The 22,583-nt window shown below is 40.0% G+C and overlaps 1 protein-coding gene across 1 annotated transcript in view; it reads left to right on the forward strand.

Annotated features, from left to right (window-relative positions):
- Positions 1-22,583, forward strand: part of DSCAM (DS cell adhesion molecule) — a 459,734-nt gene that overhangs the window by 428,485 nt on the left and 8,666 nt on the right. Inside the window, exons 30-32 of the mRNA XM_054165785.1 lie at positions 1,642-1,791; positions 5,957-6,154; positions 9,387-9,689. Of these exons, the coding sequence (XP_054021760.1) occupies positions 1,642-1,791; positions 5,957-6,154; positions 9,387-9,689 (651 nt within the window). The remainder of the gene's footprint in view (positions 1-1,641; positions 1,792-5,956; positions 6,155-9,386; positions 9,690-22,583) is intronic.

Raw genomic sequence — 22,583 nt, forward strand, 5'->3', positions numbered from 1 at the left:
AGTGCCTTAACTACAGCAATGTGATCAGTGCCTTGGTAATAGCCAGCTCTCCACACAGCACTCAGGCACTTTGGCAGTCTTTGACATATTTTGCTGCCAAGAAGCTTTATTCCCAACCTGAATAAGAGCTCATCTTTTGCCAGAGACAGAGTAATCTGATTTCATAATGCACATTCTATTTATGGCCTTCTTTGGGTAAAAAATGATAGTTATGTTATTGTGCAGAACTGTTCTCTTTAATGGTGTCATGTCAAGTTAAAAACACCCAAACCAAAACAGGGATGTTTAGAAGAAGCAGATTAACCTCTGCTGACAAGTAAATGCACAGAAGCCCTACCGCTGCCAGTCTGCTTAGAAGTACATTACAAAGCTATAGAGCAGAGCAGAGAAGGAGCTTCTTGTGGATTTTATTACTGTTATGAATGGATAAAAAGACTGTAAAGAATGCAAAAAGTCTGATAGCATGCAAATAGTTGTTCTGCAAGCACAAAGTCAGTGGAGGAGTTGTTGTTGTTAAATCTTCCATGATAAAGTGGACCAGATTCCTCTTTGAAGCAAAAGAAATGTGAAACACAGATCACAACTTGGCGGGGGAAGGGGGGGAAGGTGGCGGGGGAAGGGGGGGAAGGTGCTTTATAGCACTGCCTTTCTGCAAGGATCAAGGTCTGTATAGGAAGCTGGGGAATATATCCTCCCCAATAGGGAAACAATAGGCAGCAGAACTATGCAGCAGTAAAATTCAGTTTTCTGTTTCAGTTCTTCCCAAGGTCAGGCTTCACCTTGAACCTTTCTTTGCAGCTGCAGGAAAGACTCTAAGTCAGCCAGACTGACTATGTTGAGAGAAATTTATATGACTCACACAAACATCTCCAAAGTTTCTTTTCCAAACCTATGGTATTGAGACTGGTTGCAGAGACAGCTGGCAGGATTTAGCCCTTAACTTCCAGAACAGTAGAACACTGGACTTAAGGATGCTTAGCTGACTTGCAAGTATATATCCATTGTCTTCACTATGGTACTCACAGGCTCAAAAATAAGCATCTCCCGAAGAGCAATCTTGGGTTATGGCCATCCTTTCTGCAGTAATCTGTCTCTGGAGAAAAAACGGGCTTGTAGAGTGCTAGTTAACAACATTACCTAATGACCTCTTCTTGTGAAGACATGGGTGACTTCACTGAGGGCATTACCAATTCTGTTAATTAAAAAAAAAATTAAAAATGTGGTATGTTAAAATCTCAACTGAGTTCTCTGAAAATGAAGAAGAGGTCAGGGTTCAGAAGATGGGAAAGAAGGAATTAGGGTCAAAAGTAATTATACACAAATGATCTTTTCAAAAGGATGCTTAATAATCTGTCTCAACTGCACATCTCTAAAGTGAAATCACAACGACAGACATGAAAATTACACTTATGCTTTGGCTTTGTATGAACCTTGAGTTTAAACCCAGAGGCTCCCAAGCTGTGGTACACACTTCAAAGACATCTTCAGTCCTGTAGAGAAGAGGGAGCTGTCACTGTCTGTGGTGGAAGACATGCTTAGTGGGAAAATATCTGTGGACTTGCTGTGAAGCTCTGATAAAGGCAACCCCAAAATTCATTGCTCATACTCTGAGTTTTTAAGTATTTTTTTTTTCACTTACAGATGACAGATCAACAGTTCTGCTCACTGATGCTGATTTTGGAGAGACATCTAAGCAGAAGTCACTGACTGTCACCCACACAGTACACTACCAGTCTGTGTCACAAGCCACGGGACCACTGGTGGATGTTTCTGATGCCCGTCCAGGAACAAGTAAGCATCCAAGAGAACATGTTATCTGGAGAGGAGAAAGCTATATGACAATGTATACTGTGCTCCTGCATTCCCCTCTTCATGGCTTTTTTTTCTTCAGTATGAAAGTTAGGAGAAATCTATTTAGGTCAGCAGAGATTATTTCTTATACAATTGCATTTGGTGATTCAATATGCTAAAAATTATGTATGCATCTGAAATGTAGATGTAATTTGATATAATTCTTACTTGATTTTCATTAAAGCAAATGCATGCTAGATTTTAATTTCTAAAATGTATTAGGTAGATTAGCTTAATGGGTTTTAGTGTCTAACTTTTTTCTTGGTAATCAATCTTTATTGTGTTTCAAAATACATCTTTCCTCCATCTCTCTCCATCAGGCAAGAAATACATTTATTGTTATTACTTTTCTTTAAAAAGTTCTATTTCCAGTTTTAGTTATTGTACTAAATTGCTTTTCCCAGACATATTAGTGCTGAGCTATTCTTATAGTGATGAAAATAATACCATAAATTAATATGCTGCTGTAATCCATTCTTCTTATTTCTCTCATGAATGTATTGTGTGTCTGCATAAACAGGAAAAGAAATCATGACTTTGAATGAATATTTAGGCAGTAAAAATACTACCAAAGTGTAGGTCACTAGCAGTGTGGAATTTCTGAAATCTCTTGGATTATTCTGTTTCAGAATTTGTTTACTCAGTGAGTTCAGTGAACATAAGTGCTGAAAGCTGAGTTTTTAGCATACAAATTGTTTGAAAAATCCTCATTTCACCTCTATTTCCACTCCAGTCGATCAACAACAACTGTTCTGGTCCTGACCTTGCTGCTTTTCTACCCCTGACAATTTTAAGATACAGTTATTTATTTCTTGAGGACTAGATTAGTATCAATGTTTTTCATCTATGAAGAGTCATGGCATTTGAATTAGGAGAGTCAATATATGCTATTTGTTTTCTCTCTGTTACCACTCTTGTCTCACCCCTTCAGTTGATGTACATGATGGCTAGTCTGCTCAGCAAAAATATCATCATGTGAATTTTATCACATTGGTAGATCAAGATCATCTGAGTACACAATGACTCTCCATTATTTTCCAACCCTGCCTTTTGTTATAGGCATCATTAATGCCAAAACTGCATGTTTGTATCATACCATGACACTATCATCATCCAAAATGAAGCCCTTTTTGTTTTCTGTATGCAGCTATGTGATTCATTCTATTGAAGTCAGGGAGAGACTTCCTTTAAATTAAACTGGGAATTAACTCATGTGTAAGAATATGATCTAGCTTTGGAAATTGAAAACCACTGTTGTTATGCAACAAATATCCGATTGCAGCAGTACACAGGATTTGGTCAAAGACTTTAAGGTAGTGTTCTCTGGATTTCAGATACTAAAACATAGTTTTGTCAGAGGCTGGCCTATAAGATTTTGTCTAGCTCCACATCTATCAAGAGGGGAACACTGCCAAAGCTAAGTGGCTCAGATGTTATGGATCCTCCCATCTAGCACACCCAAAGTCCCTGTTTGGCAAATATTCTCTTAAGGCACTTTTGAAGATGTTCTCTAGTTCTTTTATTTATCAAAGAGAGATGCTCTGTGAATGTTTGCCTGGCTCACATCTTCAGCATATAGCAGCAGAGATGGTTTAACAACTGGGTCACTACATATGTGTTGTCCAGCTTTTTGACCACTATCACTACTAAGTCTCTCTCTGCAGATCTGCTCTCTTGTCTTAGGCTCAAGGTTGGACTCAGTGATCTTAGAGGGCTCTTCCAACCAAAACAATCCTATGAGTCTATATGGGTACTGGGGATTGCCCTGACCCAGGTGCAGGATTTTGCACATGACCTTGTTGACCCTCAGGACATTCACACAGGTCCACTTCTTGTCCAGGTCCCTCTGAATGCTCAGCAGGATGAGCTTTGAATTCCAGCATGCTGGCAGAAAGATCGCCCTTCTCCTTCAAACTGCAGGAAAAAGCCTGCTGAGTCACAGGATCAAAGAACAGTTGAGGTTGGAAAGGACAGATGGGCACTGGCTAGTCTGATCCCTCTGCTTAAAGCAAGGTCAGCTAGAGCCATTTGCCCAAGGCCATACCAGATATCTTTGCGTATCTCCAAGGATGGAGATTCCACCATTTCTCTGGCAACCTGTGCCAGTGCTCAGCCTCCCCCACAGTAAAATGTTCCCTGATGTTCAGAGAGAATCTGCAGTGTTTCACCTTATGGCTATTGCCTTCAATCCTGTCACTGGGTACCACCAAAAAGAGCCTGTCTCTGTCCTCTTTGTACCTTCCCTTCAGGTATTTCCATATATTGATGAGACCACCTCAATTCTTCTCAAGAGCAAGCAGCCCAAGCACTGTGTGAGAGTTCTTCCACCAGTACTCTCCTTCTGTCCTTCATGTCTTCCCTCAAAGAAGGCATGAGGATCACTTCAGGCTGCAACAACAGCCACGTGCCAAATTTGTGCAGCTGGTACGAGCTGGTGTTTGTACTAACAGGTTGGATGTGTCATGCCAAGTGTGGTTTTGGATGTTATCCACATGAAGCATCTATGTGTTGCAGTATCAAGAGGATCAATTATCAATGGCATCAGGTTTATATTTTTCCACTGCTGTAGGGGGAAAGATGTGAAATAGGAGCAGGATCAGACCACAGCTGGTATTTGTAAACAAAGATGTTGTTTCTTTGAAGCAGCAGAATACAAACACTGTGAATGCTTAGGCAGAAGCAATGCTCAGAGTCATTATCTGGGTATTGTTTTTTTCTTTAAATTGCTTCTGCTAAGATCTCCTACCTCAAAGACTGACAACTTCACCATTTGAATGTCAAAGAACATTTGAATAGATTTGAATTCTTAATTTCTAATACCCTTTCTCTCTATTGTTACTAATATCCTTTCAGAAGCTCTCAAGATAAATCCTTCAATGATTTGGTCTCTTTAAGTTTGCCATATAATGATTTTTCTATTCCATTTGCTTTATTAGGGGTTACAAGACTCACTTCTACATGAGAACTCTTTATGAACAAAATTAAGGGGGTCAATTTTGGCAGATAGTTTTATTTTACTCCCTTTGTCACCATATTAATCTCTAGGCTAATAAAAAATAAAGCATTGCTGGCCTTAAGTAAGGAGCAGATGACTTTTAAAGTTGAAGAAACTGTATTTATTCTTTGTTTTCAAAACCAGTCAAATCTCTGTGAACTGCTTCCTAGTAAAACTCTGCTGGCATTATTACAGGTTATTTGTCATGTCTTGGCTACTTTAAAAAATGGCAATAAATTTAGGAGACCTGTAGCTGGCTAATACCATGGTATTGTAAAGGCATTATCTGAATGGCCAGAAGAGGAAATTGTATCACCACATTTCTGAGAACACATCTTTACAAACTCAGAGGAGTTGGAATGGAATGGAATTAACCAGGTTGGAAAAGACCTTTGAGATCATTGAGTCCAACCTATCATCCAACACTATCTAATAAACTAAGCCATGCAACCAAGCATCCCATCCAGTCTCTTCCTAAACACCTCCAGTGATGGTGACTCCACCACCTCCCTGGGCAGCCCATTCCAAAGCCAAATCACTCCTTCTATAAACAACTTCTTCCTAACATCCAGCCTAAACCTCCCCTGGTGCAGCTTGAGACTGTGTCCTCTTGTTCTGGTACTGGCTGCCTGGGAGAAGAGACCAACATCAACCTGTTTGCAACCTCCCTTCAGGTAGTTGTAGAGAGCAATAAGGTCTCCCCTGAGCCTCCTCTTCTCCAGGCTAAGCAACCCCAGCTCCCTCAGCCTCTCCTCATAGGGCTTGTGCTCCAAACCCCTCACAAGCTTTGTTGAAATCCCTGACCAGGTCTACTTACCTTGTGCTCCTTCACATTTCAGAGTGGGTTTTGTACTGGAGAACTGCTTATGCATGTATTAATGGGGGACTGGTGGGGCTCTCAGCTCTTCAGTTGTACAATGTTTTTTAATGTATGGTTTCATTAGAAAAGGTATTTGGAGAGGAAAAAAGAGCACTAGCACTTTCACTGTTATTTTCCCCCCACTAAGAGTGTTTTGTGGAATTTTTAGCCAACAGGTTTTCAGTGGCCATTCCCTTCTGACAAGGAATGTTTCCTTACCAATTCAAGACCCTCTCTGTTATTCGTCACAGATCCTACCACAAGGAGGAGTGCCAAAACTGGACCAACAGCTCGCAATCGCTATGCTAGTCAGTGGACCCTCAACAGACCTCACCCCACCATATCAGCTCATACCCTCACCACAGACTGGAGGCTGCCAACTCCCAGGCCAGCAGGATCAGTGGACAAGGAAAGTGACAGCTACAGTGTCAGCCCCTCACAGGACACAGGTATGAGCCTTTCTGCAGTGGCACTGTGAAAATGGGACAGCAGTAGCTGCAGTAAACTTCTTGGTCCTTGCTATATTTGATTTGGTGCTTTGGTACCATTATTTTTTCCTTGCTGGGGCATTTTTCTGTAGGCTATTTAGAAGAGGGTGCCATAATGCATATAATGCTAAGGATAAGGAGCATTGTGCCTGTGGTTCCTCATGCCATACACATGTACAGGAGTCCTTTGAAAGATGTGGTGGTTGTATTTCCTGTGGATAAAGCTCAGTACTTCCTGTATCTGAAGGAAAGAGAATTTGCTGTGTAAAATGGCACTGCCCAGGAAGTGACAGTAGTAGCAGCCAAGAATGTGCCTGAGTCATTGGTGAATGGTCTTAAAGTTTGAGCTACACTGAAGTTTGTATTTTCCTTTTCATAGTCATGTAATATGTTCAAAGTGGAAAATCCACTTATTCTAAGTGGAAAAAATGAGGGGAAAGCCTGGAATGAAAGTCTAGGTCAAAATTATTCATATCACTGAATTTTGCAGCATCAAACTCTAATTTTCCTGAGAAACAGCTAGATGATAAGCAGGGAGGTTTTTCTGTCTTTAGTCTTCATCTCTTCTTGAATGTCTTCACATTATAAATGCAACTGCAACTGGGGGGGGAAAAAAAAAAAAAAAAGAAGCTTTGTTCTCTGCCCTGAAGTGAACAAATGACAAAAAAGGGCAAGTTAATGAGCAAATGATTAAACAGAAGAATAGTCACAATGCAAATGTAATATAAGTCAAGTAAGAAGAAAGGTAAACACTATTCGAAGTATGCTTGGCAGAAGCAAATTCAGGCTTACCCCTCAGAAGAAATTGCCTAACCTCTATCCTGATTTTTGGGGAAAAGTGTTTTTCAGATGGAAAATCTATGTGTTAAAGCTACAAAGCTATAGGTGTGACTGGCCTGAGTGGTCTTATTCTCTTTATGAGAATAAGCACCTGACTTCCCATCCATCCACTAATTGGTTGGAGTTCTCATCTTTTCACAGATCATCCTTTAAAACTTGTAGGTCTCTACAAGTTTATAAACAGCAAATGCTAACTCAGAAACCCTTTTTGTAGCCATTCCAGAATTCAGGTGCACTTGCATGTCTTCCAACATTTTGTCACCCAAGGATGTTTCCCAATGCACGTGGCAAAGGGCAGAGAGTTCAATTTGCTATGAGTTTTAGTAGGCAATCTCCGTGCAGGTTTGTAAATGGACTTCGCAATCTCTATTTCAGTGTGGCTACTTCCCTACTCTGTCTACACTTGAACACACAGTGATTTATGCAAGAGATAGCAAGCGTCAGATTATGCTCAAGAAAGAGATACATTTTGGCACCAGAAAACCTATTATGCCACTTGGTTTCTGGGAAAAGAGTACAGTCATTTTAATCTATGTACTTCAGAAGTTTAAAATTTCCAAATACAGATTAGAATTGATGTTGCCAAATTATGTGTTCAAGAATCAATTAAACTAATGTGCACATTTTATCACTTTTCCAATATGGAGTTCAGACTTCTGAATCTAGCTGATGAAGTTCGTATTTGTCAGAATTTAACACTTCTTATCAAAACAACTCCAGCTTTTCAAAGCAGTAGTTTTTTTAAGAGAAATGTATTGCAGCAGTTCATAGCTGTAAGTTTAAATGTTCCTAATTAGATGTCATTAGAAAATTTCTGATTAAACTGAGTTTCATTAAATTCACCCTGGGCTTGGATTAACTTCCATCAAAGTAGGTGTTTCAGCAGAGTCTTCCTGGTATAGTCTCCCCAGGGCATGGAATATGGGAATCTGCAGGTCCTGACTCTCATGCACCAAACCAGCATATTTGAATGACCCTCATATTTATGGACACTTCTTTATGGCACTGCTGCCTTCCAGGAGTTTCTAGTTGATCAGAAATTGCACAACACATTGTTTTCATCTAATTTACAGATTAAATGTGAAAAAACCAGAATGATGCTTCCTATGGGGGGAAAAAAACAAAAACAAAACCCAAGCTTCATTTAGGTTGTCCAGCTCAAAATCTTAACCAAGTTACAACATATTGCAGAATTACATGTCATTTTAAATAATGCACAGTCCTATTTACAAGTGGCAAGAGCGTTTTTCTTTGTGCTCAGTGAAAACTGATGTGAGGATCCTAGCACACAATAAAAAAGATAAAGATTTGCAATAACAACACAGTTGCCTCTGGCTCCTACAGGAGTTCCATTTTTAGGAATTAGCTATTACATTGTGCCTGTTTATTGAACATCCCCAACAATGTCTGAAATTGTACAAATCTTGGGATGATACATGACTTCTGTCCAAGGAACTTCAAAAAGTTCTCTACTCTTCCAGCCTACTGAAGCAGAAGTGTGAGGCTTGCAAAAGACAAACATCATTTGTCCCTGCAGAACGAAATGATGCATTTCCACAATGTTTTTTAATCTATCAGTAGTCATTTACATCTTCAGCAATAGTGCTTGTTTAAGAAATTGTGTTATTCTCAGAAATTCATCAGCAGAAAAGAATAGCTTGCAGGTCATAATAGCCTTTTTGTCAAATATCAAGCCCTCATTAGCTTCAGCAGCATTGAAAAAAACAAAACACCTCAATGACTGCAGGCTAGCAAAAAAAAAATGATGCTTTCTTAAGGTCTTGTTCTGTATGAAATGAATTAGTATTTTATCTGAGAGTTAGTATTTGTCTGAGATATACTGCCTTTATATTTGACCTTTGTCCTTGGGGCTTTCTCAAAAAGGAGATACAGGGTTGAAACAGGTACAGAAAGTTATGCTTTCTCACCTAGACATCACCTCACAGAACTGTGTCTGAGGTGCATTAAAAAGATAACATAAAGAAGCTGTTCCTTGTCTTGTGAAATTTGTTTTGTGGGTTTCTAACACTTGTAAAGCATTTAAGTTTTAGATTTATTTTTTTTAAGGTAACCTTTTTCATGTATTATAGTTTATTTCTTCTAACCCATTAATTTAATGCTAAGCCAGATAAACCTGCTAGCAGAATAATACTTCAGTTTACATTATCTGTAATTATCAAGTAAGTGACTGAAATAAAAATGGTGTAGATGTTTATAGAGAAGCAGACTCCTTTAAACCACCTTGATAATTCCTTCATTTTGTTAGGAAACGCTACTATGTTCACAGCTTTTCATCCAAAAAAGATTGAGTATACGTTTTCTTTCTCCCAACATTCACATTTCTGATCTGCAGATCGAGCAAGAAGCAGCATGGTCTCCACAGAAAGTGCCTCCTCAACATACGAAGAGCTAGCGAGAGCGTATGAACATGCTAAAATGGAAGAGCAGCTGAGACATGCCAAGTTCACCATCACAGAATGCTTCATATCAGACACATCGTCGGAGCAGCTCACAGCAGGGACTAACGACTACACAGACAGCCTGACCTCAAGCACGCCATCAGAGTCGGGGATTTGCAGGTTTACCGCGTCGCCCCCCAAGCCTCAAGATGGAGGGCGAGTGATGAACATGGCGGTTCCAAAGGCACATCGGCCAGGTGAGATGTTAGAGGTAATGTTTTGGTCCTTGGGCAAGCATTTCACCCTATGCTTAGGCTGGTTAACAGGAGAGAGTATATTACAATCAGGAAAGATAAGTGCACAACATATTCTGTAACTATTTACAGAGAGAACTGCTTTTTGGCTCAGCTAATATAACATTTGAGTATATTCCTCCATATATAGCCCAATTAAGAACTCAGAAATTTATGAACAGAAAGAGACTGTCTAGGCCATCAGATCCACTCCTCTGCAGCTGCATCCACCAGGCAATGGACCCTCTGGGGATAAATACAGGGTCCATATGCCCATCTCCAACTCAACCTGCCCACTAATAAAATGTATGTTACAACAATACTTTGTGCTTCAGAACAAATGTTTGCTATCAGAACAGTTTATAAAGACAGATTGTAGAACATGTACTATCCCTCCTGCTTTGTAGCATCTTGTCAAGTTATAATAATCCTTTGGTGATGTTCTTGAGCTGTTATACTCTCTCTTTGACATCTCCTAATATCAAATCAAGATTATCCAAATGCAGAAGAATGAAAAAATGGAGAAAATTAAGACAGTTCAATAGCTCAAGAGATATGGAGCCTTCTATCTTCAGACAAATTTAAAGCCACTGCAACTTGTTACTGACTGAAAGTGCCTGAGGGACATCCATTTATTGGGGGCTCAATCAAATTTCCAGTTCACAAAGAATACTGTCTCTGTTGATACCCTACTGCACAGTAGCATGGGCAGATTATTTGTGGTACTCTGAGATAAAATACATTCTAAAGGCTTCTCATAGAATTTGTCCATCTTTGTTACAGAATACATGATGTGACATCATGGAGGAGGATACAAATGGGGAAAAGGCAAAATTATATTTGTGTGCTTTTAGAAAACATGATACTTTTGGTGTTTTATTCAGCATATAAGTTTGCCAGTGAGGGTGGAGAGGCCTGTATTCATGGAAAGTAAACAGTAACGCTCATATATGTAAAAAAAAAGTTAATGAATAAACTATGGCCTTGTACTTAATATATACCACAAATGGAAAAGTAGTTGTGAGACCAGAGAAATGGAAGATAGTGGCATCAGGACAGTTATTCAAAAGCAGGACCTGATACTGAAAAGAAAGCATGAAGAATTTTGCTAGAGAGTGCTTTTAGCTTTTTACTTGTTTTAGAAGTACATGGCAAGAAAAAGACCAAGCAGAAGGCAGAAAGTTATAATACACGAGGCAGGAAATTAATGCACCGCACAGATAAGAGGGAAAATAAGTAGCAAATAAAACAGTGAGAGAAATTACTGATTTCTGTGTTGTCAGAGTAGAACCACAAACCCAGGAGCTGTAGAAATAGATAAAGGCAGAAATAATTTTCATTTCTAACTCAAAAAAACTAAGATAAATATTTGCCCTTGCTCTGCTAAAGGGATGCATCTGCATTCACAATCAAGCAAAAATTGCATCCCTCTCCTTCCAGTCAGTCAAAAACCAATTTTTATTATTTCTTTAACAAATAGTTTACTCTCTTCTTTTCACGTTCCAAATACTTTATTTTTTGCATATTTAGTATTGGGAAATATCCTAATATATTCCCCTATAAAGATGATTTTCTTGAGGGCATACAGCACCAAAATTTGGTCCCTGTGCTTGAGTTAAATGCTTCCAGGTTTGGAACATCATCAGAGTCCCTCTAGTGAATTACAGACTTGTAGCCATATTTACCTCTATTAGCTTAAAATGCTTGAATTACTACCTGCTTTTCTTAATTAGTTTTAGCTTTCCTTTGCAGTATGGAAATGAAATATATTATGAAATTAATAATTAACTTCATTACTTTGAAAAAAATAGAGTGTTCCAGTGGAGCAACTTGAATGTTAGCCCATAAATATTGAATGATATGTTATTAAAGGTTACTTTATGAAGGGCTTTAAAAGAAACATATAGCTAGAATGAATATTCAGTAGCAGCAGACAGACCAATACTCTTAGTGTTCAAATAAGTGAGACAAGACTTACTGGGTATCTTTCTTCTCCTACTCACCACCATAGAAACTGTGCAGAATTAATAATTCAAATACAATTAATTGAAGTAATTCTACATTTAGGAATATGGAGAAGAAATACAAAAGTTAAGGTATTTAGATGAAGTAGATGAGAACATCTTAGGTGACAAACTGGCTGTGCCAGTCAAAAGACCTGCTGAAGTCAGAATAGATAATATCCACTACCACACATCTGCCAAGCCAGTCATCACAAAAGGTTATGAGGTTGGTCAAGTCTGACTTCCCCTTGGTGAATCCATGAGGACTCCTCCTGATCACCTTTTGTTGTTTATGTGTCTGGAAATGGTTTCCTGGATTAGCTGCTCTATCACCTTCCCAGCAATGCAAATGAGACTGAGTGGCCTGTAGTTTCCTGCACCCTCTGTCATACCCATCTTGAAGACAGAGGTGACATCTGCTTTCTTCCAGTCTTCGGGCACTTCTCCCAACCACAGTGATCAAAAAACACTGAGAGTGGCCAGTTCCCTCAGCACTTATAGGTGAATATCATCAAGGCCCATGGATTTACATCTATCCAATTTGCTTAAGTATTCCCTGCCCTGATGCTTGTCCATCAAGGGTAAGTCTTCCTTGCCCCAGCCTTCCTTTTATCACCTGTAATATATATTTATAGAAGCCATCCTTGTTGTCTCCAATATCTTTGCCCAGATTCAATTCCAGCTGGGCTTCGACTTTTCTAACTTCATTTTTTGCATGTTTGGACAGTGTCTTTGTATTCCCTCCAGGTGATCTGAGCCTGCTGCCACCTTCTGTCTACTCCCTCTTTGTGTCTAAGTTTTGCCAAGAGCTCCTTGTTCATCCATGCATGCCTCCTGGCGTTTTTGACTGAGTTTCTGCTCCTAGAGCTTGGAGGAGGTGATCCTTGAATATCAATCATCTTTCTTAGACATCAGGCTTCTAGTTGTCTGTACAAACAGCTGTAGATGCTCTCTGCATCATTTCCTTCACACCAGGCCAAAACATTTGAGGTGTTATTAAACAGCCTTCAGTAAAAAATATTTTTGGAGTTGTATTTTTTGTAAACTTTTCAAATGTCATAGCTGCAGGAAATGGAACAGGGAAGTAAGATTATTTTTTTTTAATTAATCCTACATTTAGTGTTTTGAAATCATGTTTTCTGCTTCCTTATGTTCTGATCTTTGCCACAGCATTGACAGATTTTTGGAAAAAGATTCAGCATCAACCACAACATCATTCTTTTTCCTTTTACAATAGCGCATTATAAACCACCAAGCAAATTGAAATTACTGTTTAATTACAGCTTCTGCACAGCTTTTTAAAAATGAAAATGTGGATGTGCACCTGTGCATGAGTTTCTGTGGACTTCATAGAGCTGGCAGACCTAATCTACCCAGGCCTTGAAGCTGGTAGCATCTCTCAGTAAGCCCTCAAAATAGTCACATGTCCCAGGAGTCACATTAAAAGAGAAAAACGAGGCAGTAGAGATAGCAGGGGAGTACTTTAAACACGTGGGATAAATCACATCTTTTAGAAGAATTCAATTCCTACCCTCTGTGAAATGTTAATGTTCTTTATGGTATAAAAAAACCTATGTCACTTCATTGTTAGCGTTACATCTTTCTCCACATCAAAACTCCCAGAAGTTTGAGATTATGATTACTGTTTTACTCCCCACACTTGTCACTAACTAGAAGTTTGAATAACAAGATCAGGTCCTTGAGGAATAGGCATATTGGGCAATCATCTCAAGAGTATATTAGGTCCACCCAGATAATAACTGAGAGGGTTTGGTGTTTTTTTTTTCACGTTAATATTCAGAAATTTCAACAATTATTAGAATAGAATAGGAATAGGAATAGGAATAGGAATAGGAATAGGAATAGGAATAGGAATAGGAATAGGAATAGGAATAGGATGGAATAGGATAGAATAGAGTAGAGTAGAGTAGAGTAGAGTAGAGTAGAATAGAATAGAATAGACCAGACCAGGTTGGAAGAGACCTTCAAGATCATTGCGTCCAACCTATCAACTAATCCAACCCACCTAATTAACTAAACCATGCAACCAAGCACCCTGTCGAGTCTCCTCCTGAACACCTCCAATGATGGTGACTCCACAACCTCCCCAGGCAGCCCATTCCAATGGGCAATCACTCTCTCTGTGAAGAACTTCTGCCTAACATCCAGCCTAAACCTCCCCTGGTGCAGCTTGAGACTGTGTCCTCTTGTTCTGGTGCTGGCTGCCTGGGTGAAGAGACCATCATCCGCCTGTCTACATCCTCCCTTCAGGTAGTTGTAGAGAGCAATAAGGTCACCCCTAAGCCTCCTTTTCTCCAGGCTAAGCAACCCCAGCTCTCTGCGCCTCTCCTCATAGGGCTTGTGTTCCAAACCCCTCACCAACTTCGTTGCCTTTCTCTGGACACGCTCCAGCAAGTCAACATCCTTCCTAAACTGAGGGGCCCAGAACTGGACACAGTACTCAAGGCGTGGCCTAACCAGTGCAGCATACCCGAAGTTTACCTGAGAGGTTGACAAATGAGTCTGTCTTTTGTCCTCCAAAACCATCATTCAGATTTTGCATTCAGAAACTAGGTGGGACAGAAATTAAAGAGAAATATATTCTTTTCCTGCCTCCCTCTGTGCCACCGAAAAGCCTGTAATGTAAAAAAGAAAAAAAAAAAAAAGCAGATGATAATTGTAGAGGCTGAAAAACTTTTATAATAATAATGTTCCTTTTTTTTTCTATTTTAAAAATATTAACCACAAATTGAGTTATCATAACAATTATTCTTGACTGCAATAAACACTGCAGTAGCAGTTTATTAAAAATAGATCGCCGTTATTATAATTTTAAATCTCAGTAATAGCCTCAGCCAAGAAACCTCCTGGGTTTTTTTCCCTTCCTTTACTCCTAAATTACTGTGTGTGAGAAAAGAACAGCTATTAACTGGAAAATATTTTTATATCTCTCTGCTTTCCAAGTACTATTTATGTCCTTTTTTGTGGACAGACCACTTACTTGCATCTTCTGGCAATAGAAATCGTGCTTGGATGAAATAATTCATGACTAGTGCTTGAACAGGAAATATCTAGAAAGCTTTCATCGGGTCTCTTGCTATTTGCAGAAACCACCTTTTCACAGGGGTACTGCAAAACTCAGACCCACAGATTATATTTTTCTGTGATGCTGTTCAGCACTCTTCAAATATGTGTCATTGTCCTTAATGGTTAAATTGACTTGGACAAAACAGAAACCTGTCTGCCTGATGCCACAAAACGACTGCAAGCTCGTTTTGACAATCCTGCTTCATTGCCTCTTTGGAGATCACATTAATTTATAAACCCTGAAGGACTAACATCATCTCAGATACACTTCCCAAGAAGAGCTATCCTTCATTGGGTAAGTCAGATGAGAAGATTTTTGAAATTCATTCAAAGCATTCCAATATTTCATGTCTCAGAACCTCCTCTACAAAATGTTAGCTGATGAAAGGAACCTATTTGGAAAGAAACCTGCATGTGGGTGGGGAGAAAAGTCATACTCTGGGGGGAAAAAAAAATTCCAGAGACTGATTTCACAGCCATGAATCTGGCAAGAACACCCCATTCTTCCATGAGGAAGCTGAGTGCTTTCCTGAATCCCTATGCCTATAGAAAACAGGAGCACCAGTTTCCTAAGTTCCTGGTCTACTGCAAGCATTTTCCTCCTGCTGCCCTTGTGCTGTAGGATGATGCAAGAGGGCAGAGCTCCATCCTCTGTCCATCAGCCCTTCTGCTTGGTCTATTCATACCAGAGAAGGCGATATGGCCAGCAGTTGCCACCCTCTCACAGCAGCCAGAGGACAGGACAGTCCTGCTTTCAGTCAAGCTTTCAGTAATCAAATATAGGTACCTCTTTGGTCTAAGTTTTTTGGTTGGGTACCTAAATCAAACTCCCTGATTCTAGCCCTAAGCCTATTGCACATTTACTAGAAAAGAACACTGATCTAACCTCTTCAGCTTTGCCAAATGACCAGGTTCTTTCAGTATTTGATGCCTTAATTAGCATTCTTGATCCAATATACAAGTTTCTTGCTGCTTTGACTAATCTTGCCAACTTGAATGTCAAAGTCTTATCTTGTAGACAAGTTTTAGAATCATAGAATCAACAAGGTTGGAAAAGACATCAAAGATCATCGAGTCCAACCTGTCACCCAAGACCTCATGACTACTAGACCATGGCACCAAGTGCCACATCTAATCTCCTCTTGAACACCTCCAGGGACGGCGACTCCACCACCTCCCTGGGCAGCACATTCCAATGGCTAACAGCTCTCTCTGTGAAGAACTTTCTCCTCCCCTCAAGCCTAAACTTCCCCTGGTGCAGCTTGAGGCTTTGTCCTCTTATTCTGGTGCTGGTTGCCTGGGAGAAGAGACAAACGCCCTCCTGGCTACAACCACCCTTCAAGTAGTTGTAGACAGCAATAATGTCTCCCCTGAGCCTCTTTTTCTCCAGGCTAAACAACCCCAGCTCCCTCAGCCTCTCCTCACAGGGCTTGTGCTTAAGGCCTCTCCCCAGCCTCATTGCCCTTCTCTGGACACGTTCAAGTGTCTCAATGTCCTTCTTAAATTGAGGGGCCCAGAACTGGACACAGTAGTCAAGGTGTGGCCTAACCAGTGCTGAGTACAGGGGCACAATGACTTCCCTGCTCCTGCTGTCCACAATATTCTTGATGCAGACCAGGATGCCATTGGCCTTCTTGGCCATCTGGGAACACTGCTACAGAATGCAAATAGTCTGTTAAATAGGTATTTACAAGGGTCCCTTAAAATATTGAGCTTCTTGAATATAAGGGGGAACCTGTGTTTGACCTTTTTGTTCAGATGTCCCACAGCAAAGTACTCAAAGTTTAGTATACAGACTGCTTTCAAGTTCTACACTTGTACCATCTGTTTCCAAATACATTAGAACACAGATATGAAAATATCTAAGTATTTACACATATCATTTATAGTATATATGTAGAACAAAGAAATCATCATTCTAACTCCACAATTGGAAACCAAGGCCCAATTTTCAGAAATTCATTGCATAAGGGGGCAAATGAAAATAGGCAAACAGGAAAGCAGCAAAAGAGGCAAAACAGTTGTAAGTAGGGGAAAATAACTTCTTATCTATGATTTTAACTTTAGTAAATACTCTTACATGTATGCTAACTTCCTTGAATGTATACTTAAATCTATGTAACATTCTGAAATCATTCCCCTAGACAACCATCTCTAATGTTTCCATGTTAAATTCTCCTGGAACACCTTCTTTTTATGTTCTGTTTCTTTGTGAGAAAGCTAGGAACATGTCATAAAGAGACAGACTGTGCCCTTTGCTTCTTATCATAGAAATGGCACATCAGTGATGAGAGTAAATTGGCTTTCTCCTTTCTCAGGTTTTATTTCTGCTATCAAGAGCTTTTCCCACTTCTGCTGTGAAAACCTGAATGTTCTGCTGGGATGAAAATCATTTCATTCCGCATTTAATTTGATGTAACTATGTACTTGGAATCATTGGCTCACATTATTTTCCTGGTGGATTTACAGAGATGAAGATTCACCCTGCAAGTTTTTTAACCTTGCCAGCACAATTAAAATGAACCTAAACAGGTTCAGATCAGAAGCTAAAATATTATGAGATGAGAAAATGAAAGTATTTCGGTGTGAATCATGAGTTTAAACAGGGCAGCAAGTACAAAATTTCTGTCTAATTATAATATGCAAATGCACTGTTAAGTATTGCACAAGACATCTAGACGATAAATTCAAGTCACTGGTTATTAAGGCAATTTAAAGTATTTTTAAAACTGTTTTCCATGAATTAGTAGTAGTGGTATTAAGGAGATTGGTGTGTAGCAGCACAATTATCTGTTCCTGTTGCTATCTAATTTGTTTGTGATTTGGTTAGAAAATTAACATTGACTTTGGAAAAATGCAGCACCCCAGACTGTGCTGATTTGTAATACGATTTGGGTTTTCTTTCTTTCTTATAGATTAGAAGCTGCATGTTAAGGGAAACTCCCTTTAAAGAATGTCCATTTCCTGTCTTTTTATTACCAACAAAAACTTTCTTACTAAAAGTGAGATTTATTCTTTTTTACATTTGAATTTAATTTAGTTTTCCTAAAGCTGATTATTTGCTTCATGGTCTTTTTCCTTTCCTTTCTTTTTGTTGGCTTTTTTTTTTGTGTTGTTTTTTTTAAATAAGCTTCAGATATTCAAAATGACTACCCATATTTTCTGTAGGTTTGGAGGCAGTGGATTCAACTTAGTGGAGTTCTTAGTGGAGTTTAATGCCTGAAGCAAAGATTACATTTATCAGTAAATTTTCAGCTACTTTCATGTTCTTACAGTCATAACTGCAACGTTAAGCTTCTAAAATTACCAGCAAATGTTCCAAATCAAACCAAAGATGCTGTGTTCTCTTCAATTAAAACAATAAATTTTGAGAGTAGTTCTGTTAAGAGCCCCTATTGTAAACCTCACCTAGATTTCCCCTGCTCCTGCCATTTTAATTTTGAGAATGTCAAAGCGTTTCACCTTGACAGTGTTGAGACGCAGTATGTGCAGTTTTTGAATGAGCTCTCAGTCAGCCCAACGTAACCAGAAGCAGCTGTTTCCATGCAGACAAGAAGCCTTGCTTTGTGGTCTTCGCAGCCATTTACAGCTGTTACTGCTTTAACTGCCTTCACACACAGCAGCCTCTGCTAATTTCCCCTGTGCCAAGAGGATTTTAATGTAATCTGAGATCTATCTGCAAGAGAACTGACTGCAGTATCTGTAAATGCAAAGTAGAATAGAATAGAATAGAATAGAATAGAATAGAATAGAATAGAATAGAATAGAATAGAATAGAATAGAATAGAATAGAATAGAACGAATAGAATAGACCAGACCTGGTTGGAAGAGACCTTCAAGATCATCACGTCCAACCCATCATCCAACACCATCTAATCAACTAAACCATGCAACCAAGCACCCTATCAAGTCTCCTCCTAAACACCTCCAATGATGGTGACTCCACCACTTCCCCAGGCAGCCCATTCCAATGGGCAATCACTCTCTCTATGAAGAATTTCTTCCTAACATCCAGTCTAAACCTCCCCTGGCACAGCTTGAGACTGCATCCTCCTGTTCTGCTGTTGGTTGCCTGGAAGAAGAGACCAACCCCCACCTGTCTACAACCTCCCTTCAGGTAGTTGTAGACAGCAATAAGGTCTCCCCTGAGCCTCCTCTTCTCCAGGCTAAGCAACCCCAGCTCCCTCAGCCTCTCCTCATAGGACTTGTGTTCCAAACCCCTCACCAACTCTGTTGCCCTTCTCTGGACACGTTCCAGCAAGTCAACATCTTTCCTAAACTGAGGGGCCCAGAACTGGACACAGTACTCAAGGTGTAGCCTAATCAGTGCACTGTACAGGGGCAGAATGACCTCCCTGCTCCTGCTGGCCACATTGTTCCTGATATAGGCCAGGATGCCATTGGCCCTCTTGGCTGCCTGGGCACTCTGCAGGCTCACGTTCAGCCTACCATCAACCACTACCCCCAGGTCCCTCTCTGCCTGGCCGCTCTCCAGCCACTCTGACCCCAGCCTGTAGCACTGCATGGGGTTGTTGTGGCCAATGTGCAGAACCCGGCACTTGGATGTGTTAAATCTCATGCCGTTGGATTCTGCCCATCTGTCCAGCCTGTCATCTGCCCATCTGTCCAACCTGCAAGAAAGGCCATGCTTGTGCTATGTTTTGAAATAGAAACTGGTATCAGTAGACAAACAAACTTTTAAAAGTACATTCTTAATCTGACTGTTGTGATAGTGTTTGCTACCCATGTAAGAGCTTCTTTATATGCTGGCCTTTAACTCATAGCTGCATAGGTGGATGTATTTGCTCACCTTTTTGTGACAGCATCCTTAATTTAAATGTGGGAGTTGAACTTCTGGTGCCACTGGATCAATTAACAAAAATGCTACGATGCACTTCATCAGCATCACTCAGCTGACTGATGGAAATGAGGAGACCAAGTTACAGTAATTCATCCATGAATATATCTCCAGCAGGACAGTGCTGATTTCCTTGCTGTAGCCTGACCTCTCCATAACTATTAGTAGAATGTTATGCTTACCTGTAGCCTTGGCACAGTCAGGTTTATTTGTGAATTCATGGGTATGGTGCAGAGCCTGTTGAGGATGACGGAGTGATTCCCAAATGATTTCAGTGAACCTTAAGTGTGGTTCAAACTCCTCACCTCTCCAGCCTCTGTGCTGAATCTATAATATCCCAAGATATCCCAGGAACAGACCTGTGAAAGATGCCCGTTTCCATGGAGTCACAATCGATTTAACCCTCAACTGAAGTGATGTATAATTGATCAGTTTCTGTTCACTGCACCCAGGCTCAGCAAACTAGTCTTAAAACTGCAGTGTTGCTAACTAGAAGCAGCTGAGCACAGCTTTGCTAGCTCAGCCAGTGGGCAGGAGAATGCTGTCTCAGAGAATCCTTAAAAATGTATGAGGCAGCTTGCGTGACAAGGTGAAGACAGAGAGAGCTCTTGTACTGTACTTTTCTATCATAATTTCATCATTTATTGATAATTTTTCTCACTTTAGTTTTAGAGTGCATCTGGATTTACATGGTGAGGTCCCTTTTACAAGTATTTATGACTTAGATATTGCATTAAATCAAAACAGGAAGGCCTCAGCTTTGCACCAGCGCTGTGATGTTGAACACAGCATCTTCATATCATCATAATATATCTAGCCCCTGGAGTTAATCAGCTTTTACCTTCCTTGCACTGACAGCTCAGTAGTGGAAAGGCCATTGAAAAAAAATGTCAGGTCTCTTTAAAATTGCTTCAGAAAGGTACAAAGCATCTGACAAATCTTTTGAAAGTACAACATCGTATGAAAGACCAAAGTTCTGCTTAGAGAAATACAAACCAAAAATGTGTTTCAATTCCTGTTTCATTAGGCCTTTTAGGTAACAATGTGATAATTAAGTCTCTGGCATTCAGTAAGACAGATGCACAGAGTGTCACATTGATGTAGTACAGATTTATGGTCTCAGTTAAACTATAGCAGTCATGCTTTTGCTTTAAGACACATTGATTAAAGACTTTTTCTTGGAATTAGAAGACTGAAATCTATATAACGAAATGAATCATCTTTAAAGGATCCACATTAGTTGGAATCTCATTTTCAGTCACTTAAACCTAATCTGCAGCAACTATAAATCAATGTGTAGTCTTGCTGAAATCAATGTAGCTACTCTGATTTATAGCAGTAGCAAATTTGGCTCCTGAACTACCGTTTCACTGATAGCCTGGTGTTTCTCAAGAGAAAACTCCAATGATTGTAGTCAACAGCAACTGTTGTTTTTATTTGGTTGTATGAAACATAGCTGTTACTTTCAGTGCTTTTATGAGAATGCCAGTTTTAGCAGATTGAAACATACTACATTTAACTAGCTGTCATGGATCTTCAAATGATCTATGGGCATGCAGTTTTCATGGAGAAAGCAAAAGGGAATTTTCCAGTTTTAAAGTACAGCTGTGTGAGGATAATAGGGAATTCTGATTCCTTCATCTGGAAATGGGAAACTTGGCATCTTTTTCTAAAGTGTGGCTGTTTCCTATCTATATGATCAAAAGCATGATCAATGTAATGTGCTTTTATGTCACAGAATCACAGAATAGCAGGGGTCAGAAGGGGTCTCTGGAGATCATCTAGTCCAAACCCCCTGCTAAAGCAGGGTCAGCTAGAGTAAATCACACAGGAACATGTTCAGGTGCATTTTGCATGTCTCCAGAAATAAGGACTCCACAGCCTCTTTGAACAGCTTGTTACAGTGCTCTGCTGCCCTCAAAGAGATGTTTATTTTCCTTATGTTTACATGGAACCTCCTGTGTTGCAGCTCATGTCCACTACCCCTTGTCCTGTCACTGGGCACCACTGACAAGAGTCTCACTCCATCCTCCTGACACTCATTCTTAAGGTATTGATAAGCATTAGTGAGATTCCCCTTCTCCATGCTAAACAGACCCAGGTTTCTTGGCCTTTGCTCATAAGATAGGTGTTGCAGCCTACTAATCATCTTAGTGTCTCTCTCCTGGACTTTCTTAGTTCCTTGTCCCTCTTGAACTGGGGAGCTCAGAACTGAACAAAATACTCCAGATGATATTTCAGCAGGGCAGAGTAGAGTGGGAGGAGAACTTGCTGGCCACATTCTTTCTTCTTAATGCATCCCAGGATGACCCTGTCTGTGAGGACACATTGTTGGCTCATAGTCATCCTGTTGTCCACCAGGACCCTCAGATCCTTTTTCCAGAGCTGCTCTCCAGCAGGTCAGGCCCCAACCTGTTGGGGGTTGTTCTTCCCCAGATGCAGTACTCTGCACTTGCCCTTGTTGAGTGTCCTGTCATCTGTTGAAACATTGCTAGAAGGCCAAAAGATGTAATGACATGAGTCACAAAGCAAAAAAATGGCAGGTTAGCACCTGAAATGCATCCAGGCACCTTGTTGGCCTTGTTCAATGTTATGCATTCAGTCAGCTTAGAAGTGTCCCCCAGAGACTTTGATCATTTTTGTTGGGTAGCCAAGCAGAGTTTGAAGCTGCTCTGAAGAAGGAAAGAGCATGTGCCTGCACTCCCAGCAGCTTCTTCACTAACGAGAAAGCTGTGCCCTACCTCCCTCTTCCTTCCTCTCCCTTTCTGCAGCCTTTCTGCTAAGACTTATTTACTACTACTTTCTACTAAGACTTATTTAAGTAAGTGCTTGGATCTTTTGCCTTTTATTCTGGATCACCTTGGAGGATTATTAAATCCAAATCTGAGTGAGCTCAGAAGAAATCTGTGA

Source organism: Dryobates pubescens, chromosome 12 (assembly GCF_014839835.1).
Source record: "Dryobates pubescens isolate bDryPub1 chromosome 12, bDryPub1.pri, whole genome shotgun sequence".
NCBI lineage: Eukaryota > Metazoa > Chordata > Aves > Piciformes > Picidae > Dryobates > Dryobates pubescens.